This window comes from Peromyscus eremicus, chromosome 13 (genome assembly GCF_949786415.1).
Source record: "Peromyscus eremicus chromosome 13, PerEre_H2_v1, whole genome shotgun sequence".
In the NCBI taxonomy this organism is placed as follows: Eukaryota; Metazoa; Chordata; class Mammalia; order Rodentia; family Cricetidae; genus Peromyscus; species Peromyscus eremicus.
Window position 1 is genome coordinate 4,468,167 of NC_081429.1, and position 17,099 is coordinate 4,485,265.

Below are 17,099 nucleotides of genomic sequence, written 5' to 3' on the forward strand. Positions count from 1 at the left end.
CTCGGGTTTCGCTCACCTTGGGGAGCTGATGGAACCAACGCCTCTCTAAATGCTCAAATTGAGAGTTCAAGGAACTAGAAAAAAAAAATCATGTCCCAAATCAGCTGAAGGAATAAAGTAATAAGGACCAGGGCAGACCTAACCAAAAATAGAGACTAGAAAAACAGTAGGAGAGAACTAGCCCCACTGTGAGCCACCACTGGAAAACAGCAAATTGATAAGCCTCTGGCTAGCTGACCTAAAGGGTTCAAATGAATCCAGCCAGGAGATGTGTAGATGATTGATGGGAATGTGAAAAGATGCCCAACCATCATGAAGAAAATGCAAATTGAAGGCAGAGTGAAGCTTCACTTGACATTTGTTAGGACGGCCATTATCCAGAGAAGAGAAAAGAACAAGTGTTGGTTAAGATTTGTGGACACTAGACCCTCGGAACACGGTTAACAGGGAGGTAAGAGGGATCGAGCTGCTGCGTGAACAGACAGCAGGCAGTTTTCTCAAGTTCTTAATTTTCTTAACTGAGTTGCCTATGGTTCCTCAGAACATTGTGTCAGGGGGTTGTGGAGGCACAAAGCTGACCCTGTCAAGGCAGCCGGAAGTTGAGAGAGCTGATGAGACAGGAAGAAAGTGCTCCTTGGGGCCCACGTGTGAGGTACTTCCTTTGTTTAGGCCCCGCCTCGTGAAGCCAATAACACCACCAGCAGAGGTAGCCAGTAACACAAGGACCTGTGTGTGTGTGTTGGGGGGTCATATTCAAGACATAACACTCACATGGGCAAAGTCCCCCGGCTGAGAATCTCTCTTCTGTATTAGCATTTCTCAGACATGACTGTGGATCTGAATCAAAAAGGGGGAACGAATTTCTACAGGGTGGTGGTGGGGTTTCTGTCAAATAAAAGTGGCTGGTCCTGTATCTGGAGTCTCTGCTGGCTTCTTCTGGATGGGTCTGAAAGATATACATTTTCAGCAAAATCCTAGGTGGTTCTGAAGCTGTGGGTTTTGCTGCTGCAGTGTGACGATCATCCTAACGACGCCATTGACATTTCCGGATCACAGAAATACTGAGATGAGGCCAGCAAACAGACTCTTGGCCATGGAGCTCAGTTTAGAAACCATGATGCCATAAGAAATTAGAAGGCAGCTGTGAAGTTCGTGGTTTGGGGATCAGTTGAAGATTCCATTTTTACATTTGTTCTAAATTTAGTGATCTACTCACCACCCCTCCCCGTGCAAATAATATGACAGCAGAGATGAGAAAAAGGAAGTGACCTTGGGGGAAAATGCATCTTTGTTTATGATGCAGCCATTGCCCACTGGTCCTTGCTCAGTGTGTTTCCAGGTCCTTCTGTTAAATGGTCTGTGATGCTCTTTATATGATTTTCCGGGGACTTTGCAAAAAGCGATACGATGCTTCACTTACTGCCACCTAATTCCGAATATCTTGGAGCAGGCATCTGAGGTTGGAATAGCAGAAAATTGCGGGGATGAGTGTGGCACACATTTCTGCACATTGGAGTAAGAACAAGAAATCACCATAGCATGAGCGTGTCTGGATGGCTTACATTTAATCTTCTGGGTTTACAAGACATGATGGAATTCTGCAGGGGCATTTTAAAAACCATCGCTTTTTAGCTCTCCTCAGAGCCCACCCTGCATGCCTGGTGCTAACACTTAATTATAGCCAAGAGAATCTGAGCAATCCAGCGCTCCCTCCTCACCCCAGCAAGCGTCAAGCAAAATCAATAGCCCCGTGCTGGCAGCACGAAGCTATTGTCGCCTCCTTCATCCCCTCCACGCATCCGCAACTGCTTTTATTACTGCAGTTCATTTAACGAGACCAGAGTGTTTGGAGCCAGATGGTGATGTTCCTTCAATCTGGAAGAGTCTAATGGAATTGAGTTCAAACCAGGTTAAAATTAATGGAATTACACATTTTAGTGGTCATTTTCTCTTAGCAGCACGCTCTGGGTACTTGTTATACAGCAGAAGTTAGTGCCAGCTTCAAATGAAGGACCTGAAAGACAATTCAGTGAGACCTGGTATATTCATACACTCCCTCATTCAACACATACTTCATTATGCTCTGTGTCACAGACACGGCCATTGCGGTTTCGGAATCATGGTCCCTGTCACGCACTGGGGGTGGCAGGCAGAGCTAAGCAGGCAGGCAAAATCACTCTGCGTGTGCGCGGTCTCTAGGGAGGAAGGAAGCTGGCATCGAGAGACGAGGGTGCAGGAATTTGAGGACCAGGTAAGGAATAAATACACAACTGCTTTAAATTCACCATTTTGCTGGGTCTACAGTTCTGTCCCCTCCCCCAAAGAATGAAATGCAAAGAGAGAAAATAGTCACCGTGCATGGAGACCTGAGCTTCTCTGGATGTCTCCTGCTGTGGGCTAAAGTCCCATGGAAAGGTCCAAACTTCAAAAGTGGCCTCAGCCTGGACCTTTTCCATAGGAAAAGTCAGCAGTAAATATTGACACCAGAATCAATCATCGCTGTTGAAGTTCCGGACTGCTCCAGCCAGCCAGGGCAGCCAGGTCGCAGGTGACAAGGATAAGACAGCCATCCTCAGAAAGAACTGTCATCCTGAAGCTTTGGAGAGGCCGTCTCCCGGGCTCTGGGTCACAGTTCTCAGGATGAAGTGGGCCACGCTGCGGACGCTCGTTATGTTGGTGCTGGGAATGCGCTACCGGTGTGCCTTAGGTAAAGGACCCGCTTAGCCACCTGCTCTAGGGGATCAGAGCCCTCTCCGGGTTCCATCGCCTCTCACTGCGGCCTCTGTTCTTGCTGTCCAGGTTTCCCGGTGTACGACTTCGACCCTTCCTCCCTGCAGGAAGCCCTCAAGGCCTCAGTGGCAAAGGTGAACTCTCAGTCCCTGAGTCCTTACCTGTTTCAGGAGACCCGGAGCTCCCTGAAAAGAGTGAGTGACTGGGGACCCCTTCCCCCACCTTCTTTGACATCTCTGCCATGTCCTTGCTTACTTTCTTGAATAGATCATTTTTATCTTTCTGTTTACAAAGATCACAGCCGGTCCTTTTTCATGCTGACTGTTTCAGAGAAGAGATTTTAATTATAGTTTTTGCCCCGAGGTTCTCCAAGCTTCTTGGGACATCTGATTCTTCCTTCTGTGTTTTGCCTCTGACCTTGGCTTCTCTCTGTGCGTGTCCTGGTTTGGGGTGAAGAGTTCTGAAGCCCTCCTGGTTCCTAGGATGCCGTTGGATTGGTAGGAGCTGTTCTAGTGAGAAGCCTCTCTTCCCACTCAGCGTTGGGCTCCCAGTGTTTATAGGAAAGAAACACTGGCTTCGGAGCCAAAGAAACGCCCCACTTTGTCAACCTGATAGTGCTGTTTCCTGATCACCCAGAGAACTGAGCAAAGTGACATTATCTTGGGCTTGCTGTGACTTGGTGTAGCAACAATGAGGGGGAAATGGAGCAGTATCATAGAGGAGCATCTCTCCTTCCTGCCCCCTGAAGATTTCACTGTCTTCTTATTGGCTTAAGGGGGCTCAGAGGAAGGTAGGGACAGAAATGCTCTCTAAGCAATTGATGTTTATGCTAAAGATGAGGAAGAAATAGAGCAGATAGGCTCATGGACACAAGAGTGGAACCACGTGGCCACATGACCAGGCTGCCACTACCACCACGGAGAGGCCATACTGCCACCATAGTCTCTATGGCTTCCTTTCTTCTCCACCCTACTCTAGACCCATGGCTTCTTACACTTAGCTGTTCCTCTGCTACTCAACAGAGTGCACACTGCACTTTCCCAGCCTGCCTTCACGTAGGACAAGTCCCTTTGGCCTCCCTTTTCAGACACTGGTTCCGTGTTTTCTTTTCCGAATGCAAAGCAAATTCATTGACCAGCTTCAGTTGCCTTTTATAGCTGGGTGTGGTTATGGAGATGTGGGCTGAGCTATAATGAGGCACCAGCCCCCAGACCTGACTGTCAAGGCTGGCACTGAACACTACTGTGGGGAGGCACTTGGAGGCGGGTATAGGCAGCCGCCAGCCAAAGGCCACACTGCTTCTGAAAGAAAGCTATACCAAATGAAGTTGCCTCTTTCTCCAACCCTGCTTTTGCTGGCATCTAGGCCGTGTTCTGTTGGCGCCGGATGCAATTCTTTTAGAGTGTTGTAGAACCCCCATCCTCTTGCCAAATTTGCAGATCAACAGTTTAAATTCACTTATAGTTTAGCTATTGCTCACTATAGAACAAGGCAATTCATTAAATAGGAACACAGGGACAGATCCAGAGAGAACTAACCGGGGACACCATGGACAGGTTAGCCAGTGAAACATGGCTAACCCAGAATATTCGGACCATCTTGGCATGTGGCCATCTTGACATGACTTGGCCCACGTACCTAAAGGTAAGTCACTGACAGATGACTTACGTGATCCTAACAGATACTTAGTGAGAAACTTGCTGTCCCAGAGTATTGCTCCCCCACTTCGTGCTTTTCTGCCTGTTCCTGCTCCTCCTTCGCTCTCCCCCATCATTTGAGTGTACTGGTCAAGCAGCATTCTCCATGACGGTTCCTCAAGCTCTGCATTCCACAATGTCGCAGGAAGTGCACACAGGGCCACCGAAGTTTCTGCAAAATTACAGAGCAGAGATGGCCTTTACTCCTCAGTATTGTGTTCTTCCTCTGTGAGGGAGACTTGCCCAGGCTTCCTCACGAGCCAGATGGCCTTTCTTCTCTGCACCCCCTTACAACCCCATCAGAAAACCACGGCATCTGACAGTGAGCAGCAAAGTGCCAAAGGCTGCGTCCGCCGCTTGCATCCAACGGGAGGAGAGCTAATTAGTATAAAGACAGAGTTTGGATTCAAAGAGAAGCCAAATACAAGGTCCTGGAAACCCAGCCCTCTAGCCTGGTTGCAGAAAGAATGAAAAAGTATGTTTGAGAGAGAATCATAAGGGTATGACCGAGTGGATGTTGGCAGCAGAAATGACCGTGGGTGGACAGAGAAGCCTGGGTTGCCTCCGTACTCTGTAGACATCCCATGGCTGACAAGACTACAGCTTGTCTGACATTCCCCATCTCTCCAACACTGCAGTAAATGAGTTTCCCCTCTTTACACTGCGCTGGTAGCATGGGTCAGACTTTGTCCCGGGACACTGGGCTCTGCTCTTCCCTCAGACAACAAGGCCCATCCTTGGAGTCTCTGCTTACATTTTCCCTCTTCTGGAAGGTTCTTCTGTGTCTTTTTTTAATAACACAACTACTTCCTCCTTTCCCCCATCATCACACGCTTACTTGCTGTCATTCTTCAGCACGAACTTCCAAAATGGTCTTGCTTATTATTATTCATTTATTTATTTTTTGCAAACATTTGTGGAGTGGTCCCCACTCTGGAATCACAGCTGCCTGACATCTTTACTGCCCTGCCTCAGGTGCCCAGGGCACAGGGAGGGGCTTGGTGCATCATAACATCCCCTGTTCTCAGACCACCCACGTTCTTCAGGAAGTTTGAAAAGAATTAGAAAACGATGTAGATTTAGTCACAGGTCAAAAGTGCTCAACCAGGGGATGGCCTGTGGCTCGTTTACTTATTATAGGAATTGGTGCACATGTATGGTGCCTCCATTAAGAAAATGTCACTTGGAGTCCATGCAATCTATTCTTGCTGTTTTCTAGACTGAACTGGCAAACACTAGACTCCTCGGAAAGATCAAGAGAGGGGTTCCCAAGAGCTTTAGGACACAAGACTTTCACTGACACATTCAATATGTAGCCTTATTTTTGTGAGTTTTTTTTTTTTTTTAGCTTATTGGTGCCTAGTACAATATACATTGTAGATTCATTAGAATGGAACTCACTGCCCAGGAATCTAGGATTTCCGCCCAAAGAACCCTTACTGAATGCATGTGCTCTCTACATAAGGCACATCACAGTCTCTTACTCTTGATGCCAGACAGACTCTAGCACTAGCCTGGGGACCAAGACAACCCAAAGAAAGCACCCAAACGCCAATCACAAGTTTCCCAACAGAACACAAGCACTGTATTCACAGCGCACAGGCTGGAACAAGAAGGCAGACCACTTCACCTCCTCCTTCCCGTTAGTTGAGGACATGCACATTGGGTAACTCAAAGCTTTGCCAGTTCGTGTGTTTCCAGGAACAATGGCAAAATCTAAGTGACTAATTTAGGAGTTACAAATAATATTTGGTCACTAGGTCAGTTCATAAGTACGAACTCCACAGAGAAGGAATTGCCAGCGTAAATCTTTAGAAGCAATGTTGGCCTTGGTGTGAAGGCATACATTCTATACCATCCATCCCTCCCTCCCTCCCTCCCTCCTTCCCTCCCTTCCTCCCTCCTTCCCTCTCTCCTTTCCTCCTTCCCTTCCATTAACTATTGTTTGGTGACAGGATCTCTCTATACAGGCTAGGTTGGCCTCAGCTTGGAACTTGCTGCCTCGGCCTTCTGAGCGCTGAGATTTGAGGGGTGCCCGCCACACTCAGCTTGTGGTTCCACAGCTGTCAATGTTGCATGGCTTTTCTCTTCAGGCTTCAATGTGAGTGCATGCCACCACATGGATGCTAAGATAACACTTAACTTTTCCAGTGAGTAGGTGATTCTGTCAACATTTTCTCGTTGGGCAGAAAGAATCATGCCAGCACCGTGAATCTCAGAAACATGTCTATTGCAAATCCATGCTTTGCTTTTGTGAAGGTCAACGTCCTGGATGAAGACACCTTGGTCATGAACTTGGAGTTCAGTGTTCAGGAAACTACATGCCTGAGAGACTCTGGTGATCCCTCCTCCTGTACATTCCGAAGGGGCTACTATGTGGTAAGTGACCCAGAAAGTAATGCAAGGGAGACCCTCACTACTTCAATGGCCAGGAGTGGGTCAGGGGTCACCAGAGGAGCTTGGCCACTGCCTGTCTGGCACTCAGCCACACACTGGGTCACTACAGAATTTTCTGCCATGAACTGTGTGTTCTGTGCTTAAGAGAGCAAGCTCTTGATCTTGAAATCTGCAGTCTTTGGTGATACTGGTCAATTTTTTAACCCTTACTGCCCCAGTGTCCTATTCTCTAAAGTACAGATGAGCGCTCCCATACATATTCTATCAGTCTCACAAGGTGGGGATGGTTTGTATCAGGCACAGTGGATGCAAAGAGGCCCACAGCAAAGAGAAGCCCCAGCACATTTGAAATTGCCCAACATGAGTGTGAAACTGTGAGCCTCACTTTGGTACACTGTCCATGATTGAGTGTTGCCCTCAGAGTGTCTCCCCTTCTCCTTCAGGTCACGTGGCCTATTTGTTTCTGCATTCTCGTGACCAGAATGGTCAGCCGTTGTGGGGTGGAACCCTCGCTGATCAGAAGGAAACCACCGGTCCAGATCCAAAATGTTTCCAGCCAAATGAGTGACTTTCCGAGGTCTCATTAGAAAGGGAATAATTTGGTTATGTATCTCATAAACTTCAATGGGATTCTGTCTTACAAAGGAGGCATGCACTTCTAATTAAATCTTAGGGCCAAGTGACTTATCCATATCCATATATATGGCATATACACACATGCACACAGAGATATATACATGTGTGTATATATGTATGTATGTGTGTACGTACATACCTATGTATGTATATGTCATATAGTCAAATATGTGGCATCTCTCCCACTTGTTTCTGTTAAAGCAAGACTAGATTTCAGACAGCCCTTTTGTACTCATGAGGGAAGGAGGGCTTTTCTCAGAGACTGGTATTAAATTCATGGAGATATTTAAACATTCTTTTTATTGCTGCTTAGTTCTGCAGAGTGTTCGCTTTGGAAAACTGAACCACCTCTGTGAATTTCCCCTTTCTGCCTCATTTTGCAAACCCTGCATTATTTCCCAGTTTGTTGTCCAGGGGCCAACCCCTCCCACAGGGTGCTGAAGAAGCAACTCATGACTCTGTCTTTGCAGCCCACAGCTGCTTGCAGGAGCACCGTGCAGATGTCCAAGGGACAGGTGCAGGATGTGTGGGCTCACTGCCGCTGGGCCTCCGCATCTGATTCCGACAGCAGTGAGGAGGTACGACGGGGCCTGTCTCCTTCCAGCTGGGTCTGGGGATGGTCTGTGAAAGCTGAGCTGTTTGATGAGATAGCTGGATCATCATTGGGACACCAGGAAACAGAGTTCTGTGCACACAGCTGGATTCTCCCTTGAACAACTACTGTCTCATTTTCCATAATCCTTACTTCTCTCCACCTCACTCCCCCAACACAAAATACAGCAGCACAGCTCTAGATTAAGGGAATAAGAAGTAGTTCGTTTGGGAGCTAAATGTAAGTGATCATGGCCTGGGAGCACAGATTCAGTGGACCCCAAATGCTCTGTCCCAGCGTGGTAATTTGCTTTTTTATTTCATGTTTTTATAGGCACAGAACAATTAAAGTACAAAATCAAGGGATTCTCAATAACGTTTGTGTAGATGTGATACAGCAAAGAGGGAAAACCATTGGGGGCCTCGGATGCATGTGATGTCGCTTTTAGCTTCGGGGTTGCTGGGAGCTAGGGATCTGTACATTCCCCAAAGGATTTGACTTGATGATCACAAGGATGTTAGGCCATACATAGAGGTTGGCAATAAAAGGCTATTGGGGGCTAAGATAGACCAAGAGAATTTGATCTAAACCAGAAACTTTCTAGCTGTCCACAATCACCAAAACATAACCAGTCAGCATATTAGTCAGGGTTCTCCAGAGGAACAGGGCTGGTAGAATCTCTCTCTCTCTCTCTCTCTCTCTCTCTCTCTCTCTCTCTCTCTCTCTCTCTCTCTCTCTCTCTCTCTCTCCTGTTCTCTTCCTCTTCCTCCTCTATCCCTTCCTCTTCCTCTTTTTCCTTTTAACCCTCTCATTCTCTCATTCTCCTTCTTTCTCACTTTTTCTCCCCGAGATTCAGGACTTGATTTCAGAGCATCACTTACCAGATTTCAAAGTTTCCAAGTCTGTAGCTCAGTGGAGAGCACAGAGGCGTTTTTGTTGGACCAGTGTTCAAAACTGTTAGATCTGCAGCTCTAGGTCAGGATTCTTAGCCTTCTTTTAACCTCCATGATCTTCAACTTCTTCACTTATTAAATGCTGAGTAATAAAGACACCAGCTGTCACCAGAGTTTTTAGGACAAAGGCCTGGGCTGCAGTCCCAGCAGGTGTGGTGGGGCAACCATTCCAATAAACCAGTGAAAGAAACAGTGAAAAGCAGAGAGAGATTTGTTTAATGGGGCCACAGTGGGAAGAGCAATAGGCCAAAGGGTCCAGTGACCTCCATGTCCATCTTTGAAGTCTAGACATGAGTCTAGAGTCTAGGTTTAAAGAAAAAAATGGAGCAGAAGGTGATAGGCATATGCATGACTAAGCAATTCTTAGCAAGATGTGGTGCCTCCATCACTGACCCATCATTATTTCAATCCCAATCTGTCTTGCAATCCAATCAAGTAAATTGATAAACTATTAATCACTTTCTTTGCCGAAGGGAACCAGCCTAGTTCCTACATGTGATGACTTCTATTCCAGGGTGTAGTGGGTAGCCTCGCCTTCAGGATAATTGCTCTGCAGGGTAGGGTGAGGGGCATCCTTGAAAGTTTTGATCCTCCTGGAATGGAAAATGACCTCAGGTTTAGGATATTGACTTGCCTCTGAGCCTTCAGCCTTGAAAGGGAATGAGATAGGTTAGATAAACACTTCCAGAGTGATTGACGTGCTAATCTGTAGTGTAGAGACACCTTAGAGTCTGTCTTCATTCTCCCTGTGAGCCCCAATGAGGCGTCAAAGGATGTGAAACACAAACTCCAGAGTCTGATGGGTCAGAGATGTTGAGTCAGTGGCAGAAGCAGCCTTTTTGTCCCTAATTGCTGTGGACAATGTATTAGTGACAAAATCAACTTAAGGGAGGGTTCCTTTGGGCTCACAGTTTGAAGGGACAGCCCATCATGGAAGGCAAAGCATGGCAGCAAGGACAGCCTTAGCTGTAGTGGCAGGGCTGTGAGGTGCTGGTCACACTGTGTCTGAAGTCAAGAAGTAGAGAGGTGTGGGGGTGCTGGTCCTCAGCTGGCTTTCTTCTTTTCCCCATTTTATTCACCCTAGGACCCCATGCCATGGCATGGCACCACTTGCATTTAGTGTGGGACTTCTCACTTAAACGTATTCATAGACTCTACAAGAGGTGTGTCTCCAAATCCCATCAAGTTAACAGCCAATATTAGCCATGACAAAGTGGTTTGCATTATTACTATGAAATCAATGATATACATTTATGACTTGATCTCCCATTACGTCCTTGACAACTTTCCCTACTAGACTGCACCTCCTGAGGCTGGGGGATGCTAGTTTTCATCTACCTCATTTGTACCAGATAGGTGCTCAGTAAATACTTGTTGAAAGAATACAAGAATGCTGGGGAAGAAGTGGTCAGGAATACGGCACAAAGAAGAACCTTCTAGACTCCAATGGTGTGATTAACATCACAGTTATATCATTTGCTCCTTTGTAGCAGGGTAATATTCTTGACTGGTGTTTAAATCTTTTCTACTACTGTGCAGCTGTATAATAATTTTCTCTACATGTCCTATTTTTATTCAGTTTGCCGAGATAGAGCTTTATTATGAACATTATATTAAAAAGTGCATAAAACTCTAACTCAAGAATTATAGCTGGGCAGTGGTGGCGCACGCCTTAATCCCAGCATTCGGGAGGCAGAGCCAGGCAGATCTCTATGAGTTCAAGGCCAGCCTGGTCTACAGAATGAGATCCGGGACAGGCACCAAAACTACACAGAGAAACCCTGTCTCGAAAAACCAAAAAAAAAAAAAAATTGTATATGAGCATTAATGCCCTCTGTAGAGTCTACATACCCACCCCTCGGCTGTTTCATAATGAAGTGTGTGAACTGTGGAGTTTTCTACAAACTACTATTGATCTCATGAGTGTAAATTGGAATTCTCACAGAGACATTTCCTCTAAAGCTCTATGTTTTGACCTGAACTTGGTCTAATTATCAAGTTCCACTTCTGCTCTGCAGCGTTTAGCAGCAGTGAAAGCTTTGGCTTTGACTGAAATTTCATGTAACTTGCTCTTCTCCATGGGATTTCCTGCCCTCTCCCTCCCTCCCTCTCGCCTTCCTTCCTGGCTTCTGTCGTTTCTTTTCTTTGTGGGAAGGGCAAAGTCTCCCTTTACAGCCCAGGCTTGTCTTGAACTCATGATCTCCCTGTCTCTGCCATTTGACTGCTTGGATTCAGGCATGCATCATCCCACCTGTTTTTCCTGAGTTGTCTTTTTCTGAAATTGTTTTAATTAATTAACTAACCACTGAGCCATCTTTCCAGCCTCCTTTTTTTTTTTTTTTTTTTTTTTTTTTTTTTTTTTTTTTTTTTTTTTTTGGTTTTTCGAGAGAGAGTTTCTCTGTGTAGCTTTGCGCCTTTCCTGGAACTCGCTTTGGAGACCAGGCTGGCCTCGAACTCACAGAGATCCGCCTGGCTCTGCCTCCCGAGTGCTGGGATTAAAGGCATGCGCCACCACCGCCCGGCCTTTCCAGCCTCTTACTGTGCTCTCTTTAATATACACATTAGATACCACAGAGACCTACCCTTATTTCACTGAATGCATTATATATCCGAGTCCTCTATGTAGCATTTACAGTTTTCTCTTTCATCCTGATATCTAAACTTCTCTAGATGACTTTTGGGGACATGGCAAGATCCTACAGACGGAGAAATGATTATCTGCTTGGTAAGTTGAGAACTATGACCTTTAAATATTATTTTTTTTCCTTCATACAACTTCAAATCACAGTTCTCTGGGAAGCATTTCAAGTTAGATATGTCTAAATTTTCTACAGATAACCTTTGAACAATTAAAGTCATTACAAAAAGCAAACACTTGGTTTTACTTCTGTTCTTTCTTATCTCACTGGGTAATGATGCAACCATTTGCTTAAGTATTTCTACAGAGTTTCCCATGCAGGATTGCATTCAGTGGTCCCAGCTTTGGACCGGTAGGGTAAATGACAATTTCCCCTTGTTCTAGTCCTGTTTCTGTTGCTGGGATAAAATACCACAACCAAAAGCAGCTTGGGGGAGGAAAGGGCTTATTTGGCTTACACATCTCAATCATGGTCTATCATGAAGGGAACTCAAGGCAGGAACCTGGAGACAGGAACTGAAACAGAGGCCATGGAGGAGTGCTGCTTACTGGCTTGCTCTCTATAGCTTGCTCAGCCTGGTTTCTAATACAACCCAGGACTGCCTGCCCAGGGGTAGCACTGCCCGCAGTGGGCTGGGCCCTCCCACGTCATTCATCAATTGAAAAATGCACCCCCATAGACTTGCATACAGGCCAATCTGGTAGGGGCATTTTCTCAGTAGAGGTTTTCTCGGATGACTTAGTTTATGTCAAATTGACAAACAACTAACCAGCATATGCATTAAGAGGACCTTACACTTGAACATGCTCATTCCTCCCTCATGCAAGCCGTAGGGTCTAGCATGTGGTTCTGTGCCCAATCAGGGTAGACTCAGCCATCTCCAGTCATGGGACTGGTGTTCATGTCACTGTCTCTCAAGGTGTTTTGGTTGGGTCATAGAAGGCTCTTCACTTTCCCTCCCTGCACAATGTTTAGTTGTAAATGGCATCAGGTTCACGCTCTGCCATTTAGAAGCCCTTTTTTATGTTTCTGATGAGTTTTCCTATTGGTGTTAATGTCAATAAACTCCTCTGCTGTCATACGCGGCTCCTCTGTCTAAGGAGCCTATTTGCAGGTTCAGCTCCAGGATTACAGCACTCTCTGGACATGGGTGGGGAAGTCTGGCCTGATCTCTGTTAATGTGTTACAGGTTTTCTTTCTGATGAGTCCAGAAGCGAACGATTCCAGGACCGGTCACTCGGTAAGTGGTCTGTTTCCTCCTCCTGGGAGCTGGTACCAGAGCCTTTGCTCATCATCGGGGCCCACACTGAAGCCGTTGCACAAAGGACAGACCCTGAAGTAGGAAATCACATCAACAAACCAGAACATTAATGTATAGACTTGCTTTGTAAACCGTGAGAAGGGAACATTGAGACACTGGCTGACACAGAAGCCTCCAGAAATCAAATATTAAGTCAACTTGGAAAGTCATCACTGGCCTTTCTTCTTGTCCCACCTGGAGCATTTTCTGGGCCACCTTCTCTCTGACTATCTCCCTCCTTTCAGACTTGACCAGACTTCTCAGTAAATGAAGAAACTGGAACTTTAGTCCGTCCTTGTACGGTCAGTTTCCTTATTCCAGTCTTCTGGGCGGCTCTGTCAGCCCTGTGGTCACCACTTACACCCAGAAGAGCTCAGTTCTGAGAACACTTGGTGTTAATTGACAGACACAGAGTACATCCCCCACACTTGCTGCTTACCAGGGCTTCCCCCTCTGACTCTCACACCCATACTGTGGCTGCACTGGGTTCTCACCCTCCTTGGAGGCTTTTGTAAGGTACTTCTCTCTATTTCTACAGATGTTTTTCCATTCAGTGGTCCCAACGTCTCTGCAGGCAGGAGGGGCAAAGGTTCCCCTTAAGAGGGTCTCGTACTTGTACGCACTTATTCCTCCTGCGTACGTTATCTGAGTTATAGGGGCCAGTGTGTGGCAATGTTCCCCTTGAAGGGTCAGGACCCAATCTCATCTATGTAGTCAGGGTGGATTCTGTTGTCCCCAGTCATGTGACGAGCACAGAGGCCAGGACTTTGAACCAGGTCTGTGCATTCTCCACACTTGTTTCCAGCATTGTGAAATCCACCCTGTGTCCAGAGCCCTGTTATAATAAGTGACACCGATATCCACACCTGTCTCATCTTCACGCTCCAATTGATCCTGAGTGCTAGAAATTAAACCTGAAACTTCAGTTTTTAAATCCCCCCAAGGTTTGCCTCTTTGGGAGAACATGCACACACACACACACACACACAGAGTTGACATAGCCATAATCACAGCTCAAGTGTTCTTTTCGACATTTATAACAGAACTGCCTTCAGAATCCACAGCCTAGTCCTTGAATGTCTGCTACAGTAGGAACTGTTAGCTCTTGGGATTTGATTCTGGAAATGGTCAAAAACAGGAAATAACTCTGATGAGTCGGACTTTTAATCTACATGGGAGCTTTACTACCAATTGCTACACACCAGCATATTCCCAAATTCAGCATCTCTGACAGCAAGCCATCATTACCTTGTAGTTTCTGGGGTGAAAAACATAGGAACAGCTTAGCTGGGTATCTCTGCATCAGAGACCATATGAAGAGGTAGACAGGCTATTGATGAGCCTTTCAACTGATGTTGACTGGGACCAAAGGATTGGTATTCAAGTTCCTGACTTGCTTGTTGGAAGGTCTCAGATCCCCATGGGCTTTGAACTGAAAATTAGTTTCTTACTACATGGGTATCTTGACAGGGATGTGTGAGTGTCCATAAAACATGTCAAATTTCCCCAGTGAGGAGAAAGAGGAAGAGAGAGCTAGAGAGCAAAAGACAAAGAACACTGGAGAAACAAGAAGAGACAGAGACACAATCAGATGGACACACAGACACACACACACACACACACACACACACACACACAAAGAGGGTAGTGTACAGAGAGAACAAGGGATGAAAATAGAGTACAGATGTAAATTCATGTGACCAGTCCTCTTGTGTGTGTCAGAAGGCATCTCCAAGCCAACACTTAAGCACATTTGGGCCTTGGAGCATCGTTAATGCAGATGTACAGCTGTCTCCGAGATGCCTTTGAACATAATGATTTAATTTCATTCCACAAATGTGTCTGACAAGCTTGAGGTGGCTTCCACGGAGGACTGAAAGAGAAATGTGACAGTTCCTGCCCTTGAGGGCTTGCAGTTGCGGCTGAGGGTGTCACGTGGGCTAAAGAGTGAGAAGTCAGCTCTGGGTGCTGCTGTGACATGAGAGGGCCTGAGGCTTGTCGAGGAAGACAAGAGATGGTGCCTTGGGTGTTCCGTGGGCAGTGAGGGCTCTGGATGTGCTTGACTTGTTCTCAATAATTCATGCCTGACAAAGTCTCTGCTTCCCCCTTCCATCTTTAGAGATGGTGAGAAGGGGACATCCTCTTGCATATAGAAGGTTCCAGAACCTCCATCATAGAGCAAGAATAAATTCTGGCTTCGAGTGACATCCTGGAGGTAAGAGAGAGCATTTACATTACGATCATTTAGAAGCACAAGGAACCTGGAGTAAATGCCGTGTCTTCGGAGGGCTCTGGCTCTCCTTCCCATGCTCCTTAGTGCCCATTCTGGCTTTCCATTGCCTCCTGCCTCCTCCAACCACTGTGCTTCCATCTCATGGACCCCCGTCTTTCCCCTGTGGCATCTGCTGCTATTGACATGGTCAAGTTTCTCCACTTTATAAACCACAAAGAGAATAGGCCCCTGCTTTAACCAGCCTCTACCCCAACCCTCCTTCCCTCCGTTCTTTCTTCCCAGGAGGCTCCATAACGTTTTTCATGGAATCTTCTTTTTGTCATTTCAACACTGCTGGCCACGTGTACTTTCTCAGCCCCTTTCTTTCTGTCTTCTGTAGATCACACTACCATCTCTTCCTCTTACTTGTCCATCACTGTCATTGATGGGTAGATTATCTTAAAATGAGTCACACTGACCCAAGACCGGGGTCCTTATGTCAGCTGCCTGTGGGAGGCACTGGCCATGGGTCTACTGTGAGATCCAGAAGTTCTGCTACCCTCCTTTCTTTTGATGCCATTGCTACCTACCTAATTTTCCCAACTTAAAGATCTGGGGAGCATCACTGAACACTCTTCTCTGTCCTTCCTCATCTCCTGGTATCTGTGGGATGCCAGGTTGGTTGTTGTACAGGCACATTTATCTGACTACAGCCTGCCCTTTCTTTCCTCACTACTGACAACTGACTGCATCCCGGCCCCAGGGCCCCATCCCACACTGCCTGCCTTGCCTGCTGTCCTTGAGTTTGTCCTGAAAGATGAGGAGACCTTGATCTTCCTCTGCTGCCCTCTGATGCTGACTTCACTTGCGGGGTAAAGCAGAGGTGTGCAAAATCAGACAGTGAGAAAAACAGAACAATGCCTTTTACACTTTCCCTGGTGCTTTGGGGAACTGTAGGCCGAGCCCTGGTCTACTAAACTGTCACTCAGCATGGTGGAGTCTCACCGCTATACACATTCCCAATCACCAGGCATGAGAGCAAGCAGATAAGTATTCTGAAAAGTCACAAGCATCAAAGGGATTCCATGAAGGATGCGGTTAAAAGGAAGCTTACAATCCAATTGCAGAGGCTGGACAGATGGCTCTGTGGATAAGAGTGCTTGTTGCTCTTGCGGAGGACCTGAGTTTGATTTCCAGAACCTACATGGTGGTTCACAACCATGTGTAACTCCAGTTCCAGGGATCCAGCCCCCTCTTCTGACCTCTGTGGACACCAGACATGCATGCGGCATACATACATGCATGTAGGCATTCATACACATAAAATAAGTAAGTCTTAAAAAATTAAAAAGTAAATAAAAAGTTGGAATTACAGGTGTGGATTCAAGGGCACCCATGTTTACAGGAAGACACACAAACTACTAACAAAATTACTAACAAAGCCTTAGTGTTCATGCACTTTACATTTTTACAGAAAACATTTATTCATTTTATGTGGATGAGTGCTTGCCTGCATGTATGTATATGTGCCATGTGTGTGCCTGGTGCCCTCAAGTACTGGGAACTGAACCTAGGTTTCCTGCAAGAGCAGCTCTTAACTGCTGGCCATCTCAGCAGCCCTTCGCTCATTTTATAGTGTGTACAATACTGCATGCTTTCAGACATGATCTGAATGCCCCAAAGGCTCACAGTAGCCTTCCTGCTTCAGCTCTGCACACACGTCTAGCTTTGTCCTTCCCCTCCCCCATACCCCTGAGCTCCCATGATGCCCATGTTCAGTTCCCAGCACTGGAATGGTAGTTCACAACCATTTGTAACTCCAGTTCCAGGGGATTCAATACCCTCTTCTTGTCTCTGAGGGCACCAGGCACACACACACGGTGCACATACATACATGCAAGCAAATACTCTCATTGCTGAGTTCAGGGAGCTTCCTGAGCGTT

The 17,099-nt window shown here is 46.4% G+C and overlaps 1 protein-coding gene across 1 annotated transcript; it reads left to right on the plus strand.

The window, feature by feature from the left end:
• The first annotated feature begins 2,640 nt into the window (after positions 1 to 2,640).
• On the plus strand, positions 2,641 to 15,149 carry Spp2 (secreted phosphoprotein 2). Its single transcript, XM_059278888.1, has 7 exons — positions 2,641 to 2,707; positions 2,800 to 2,924; positions 6,687 to 6,806; positions 7,931 to 8,038; positions 11,676 to 11,730; positions 12,834 to 12,884; positions 15,064 to 15,149. The coding sequence occupies exons 1-7, from the start codon at positions 2,641 to 2,643 to the stop codon at positions 15,147 to 15,149; spliced, it is 612 nt and encodes a 203-aa protein (XP_059134871.1).
• Positions 15,150 to 17,099: the final 1,950 nt, after the last annotated feature.

Coding starts and splice junctions, on each gene's coding strand:
- Spp2 (XM_059278888.1), top strand. CDS start 2,641: ATGAAGTGGGCCACGCTGCGGACGCTCGTTATGTTGGTGCTGGGAATG. Junction 2,925..6,686: donor CCCGGAGCTCCCTGAAAAGA/GTGAGTGACTGG, acceptor GCTTTTGTGAAG/GTCAACGTCCTGGATGAAGA. Junction 11,731..12,833: donor GAGAAATGATTATCTGCTTG/GTAAGTTGAGAA, acceptor AATGTGTTACAG/GTTTTCTTTCTGATGAGTCC.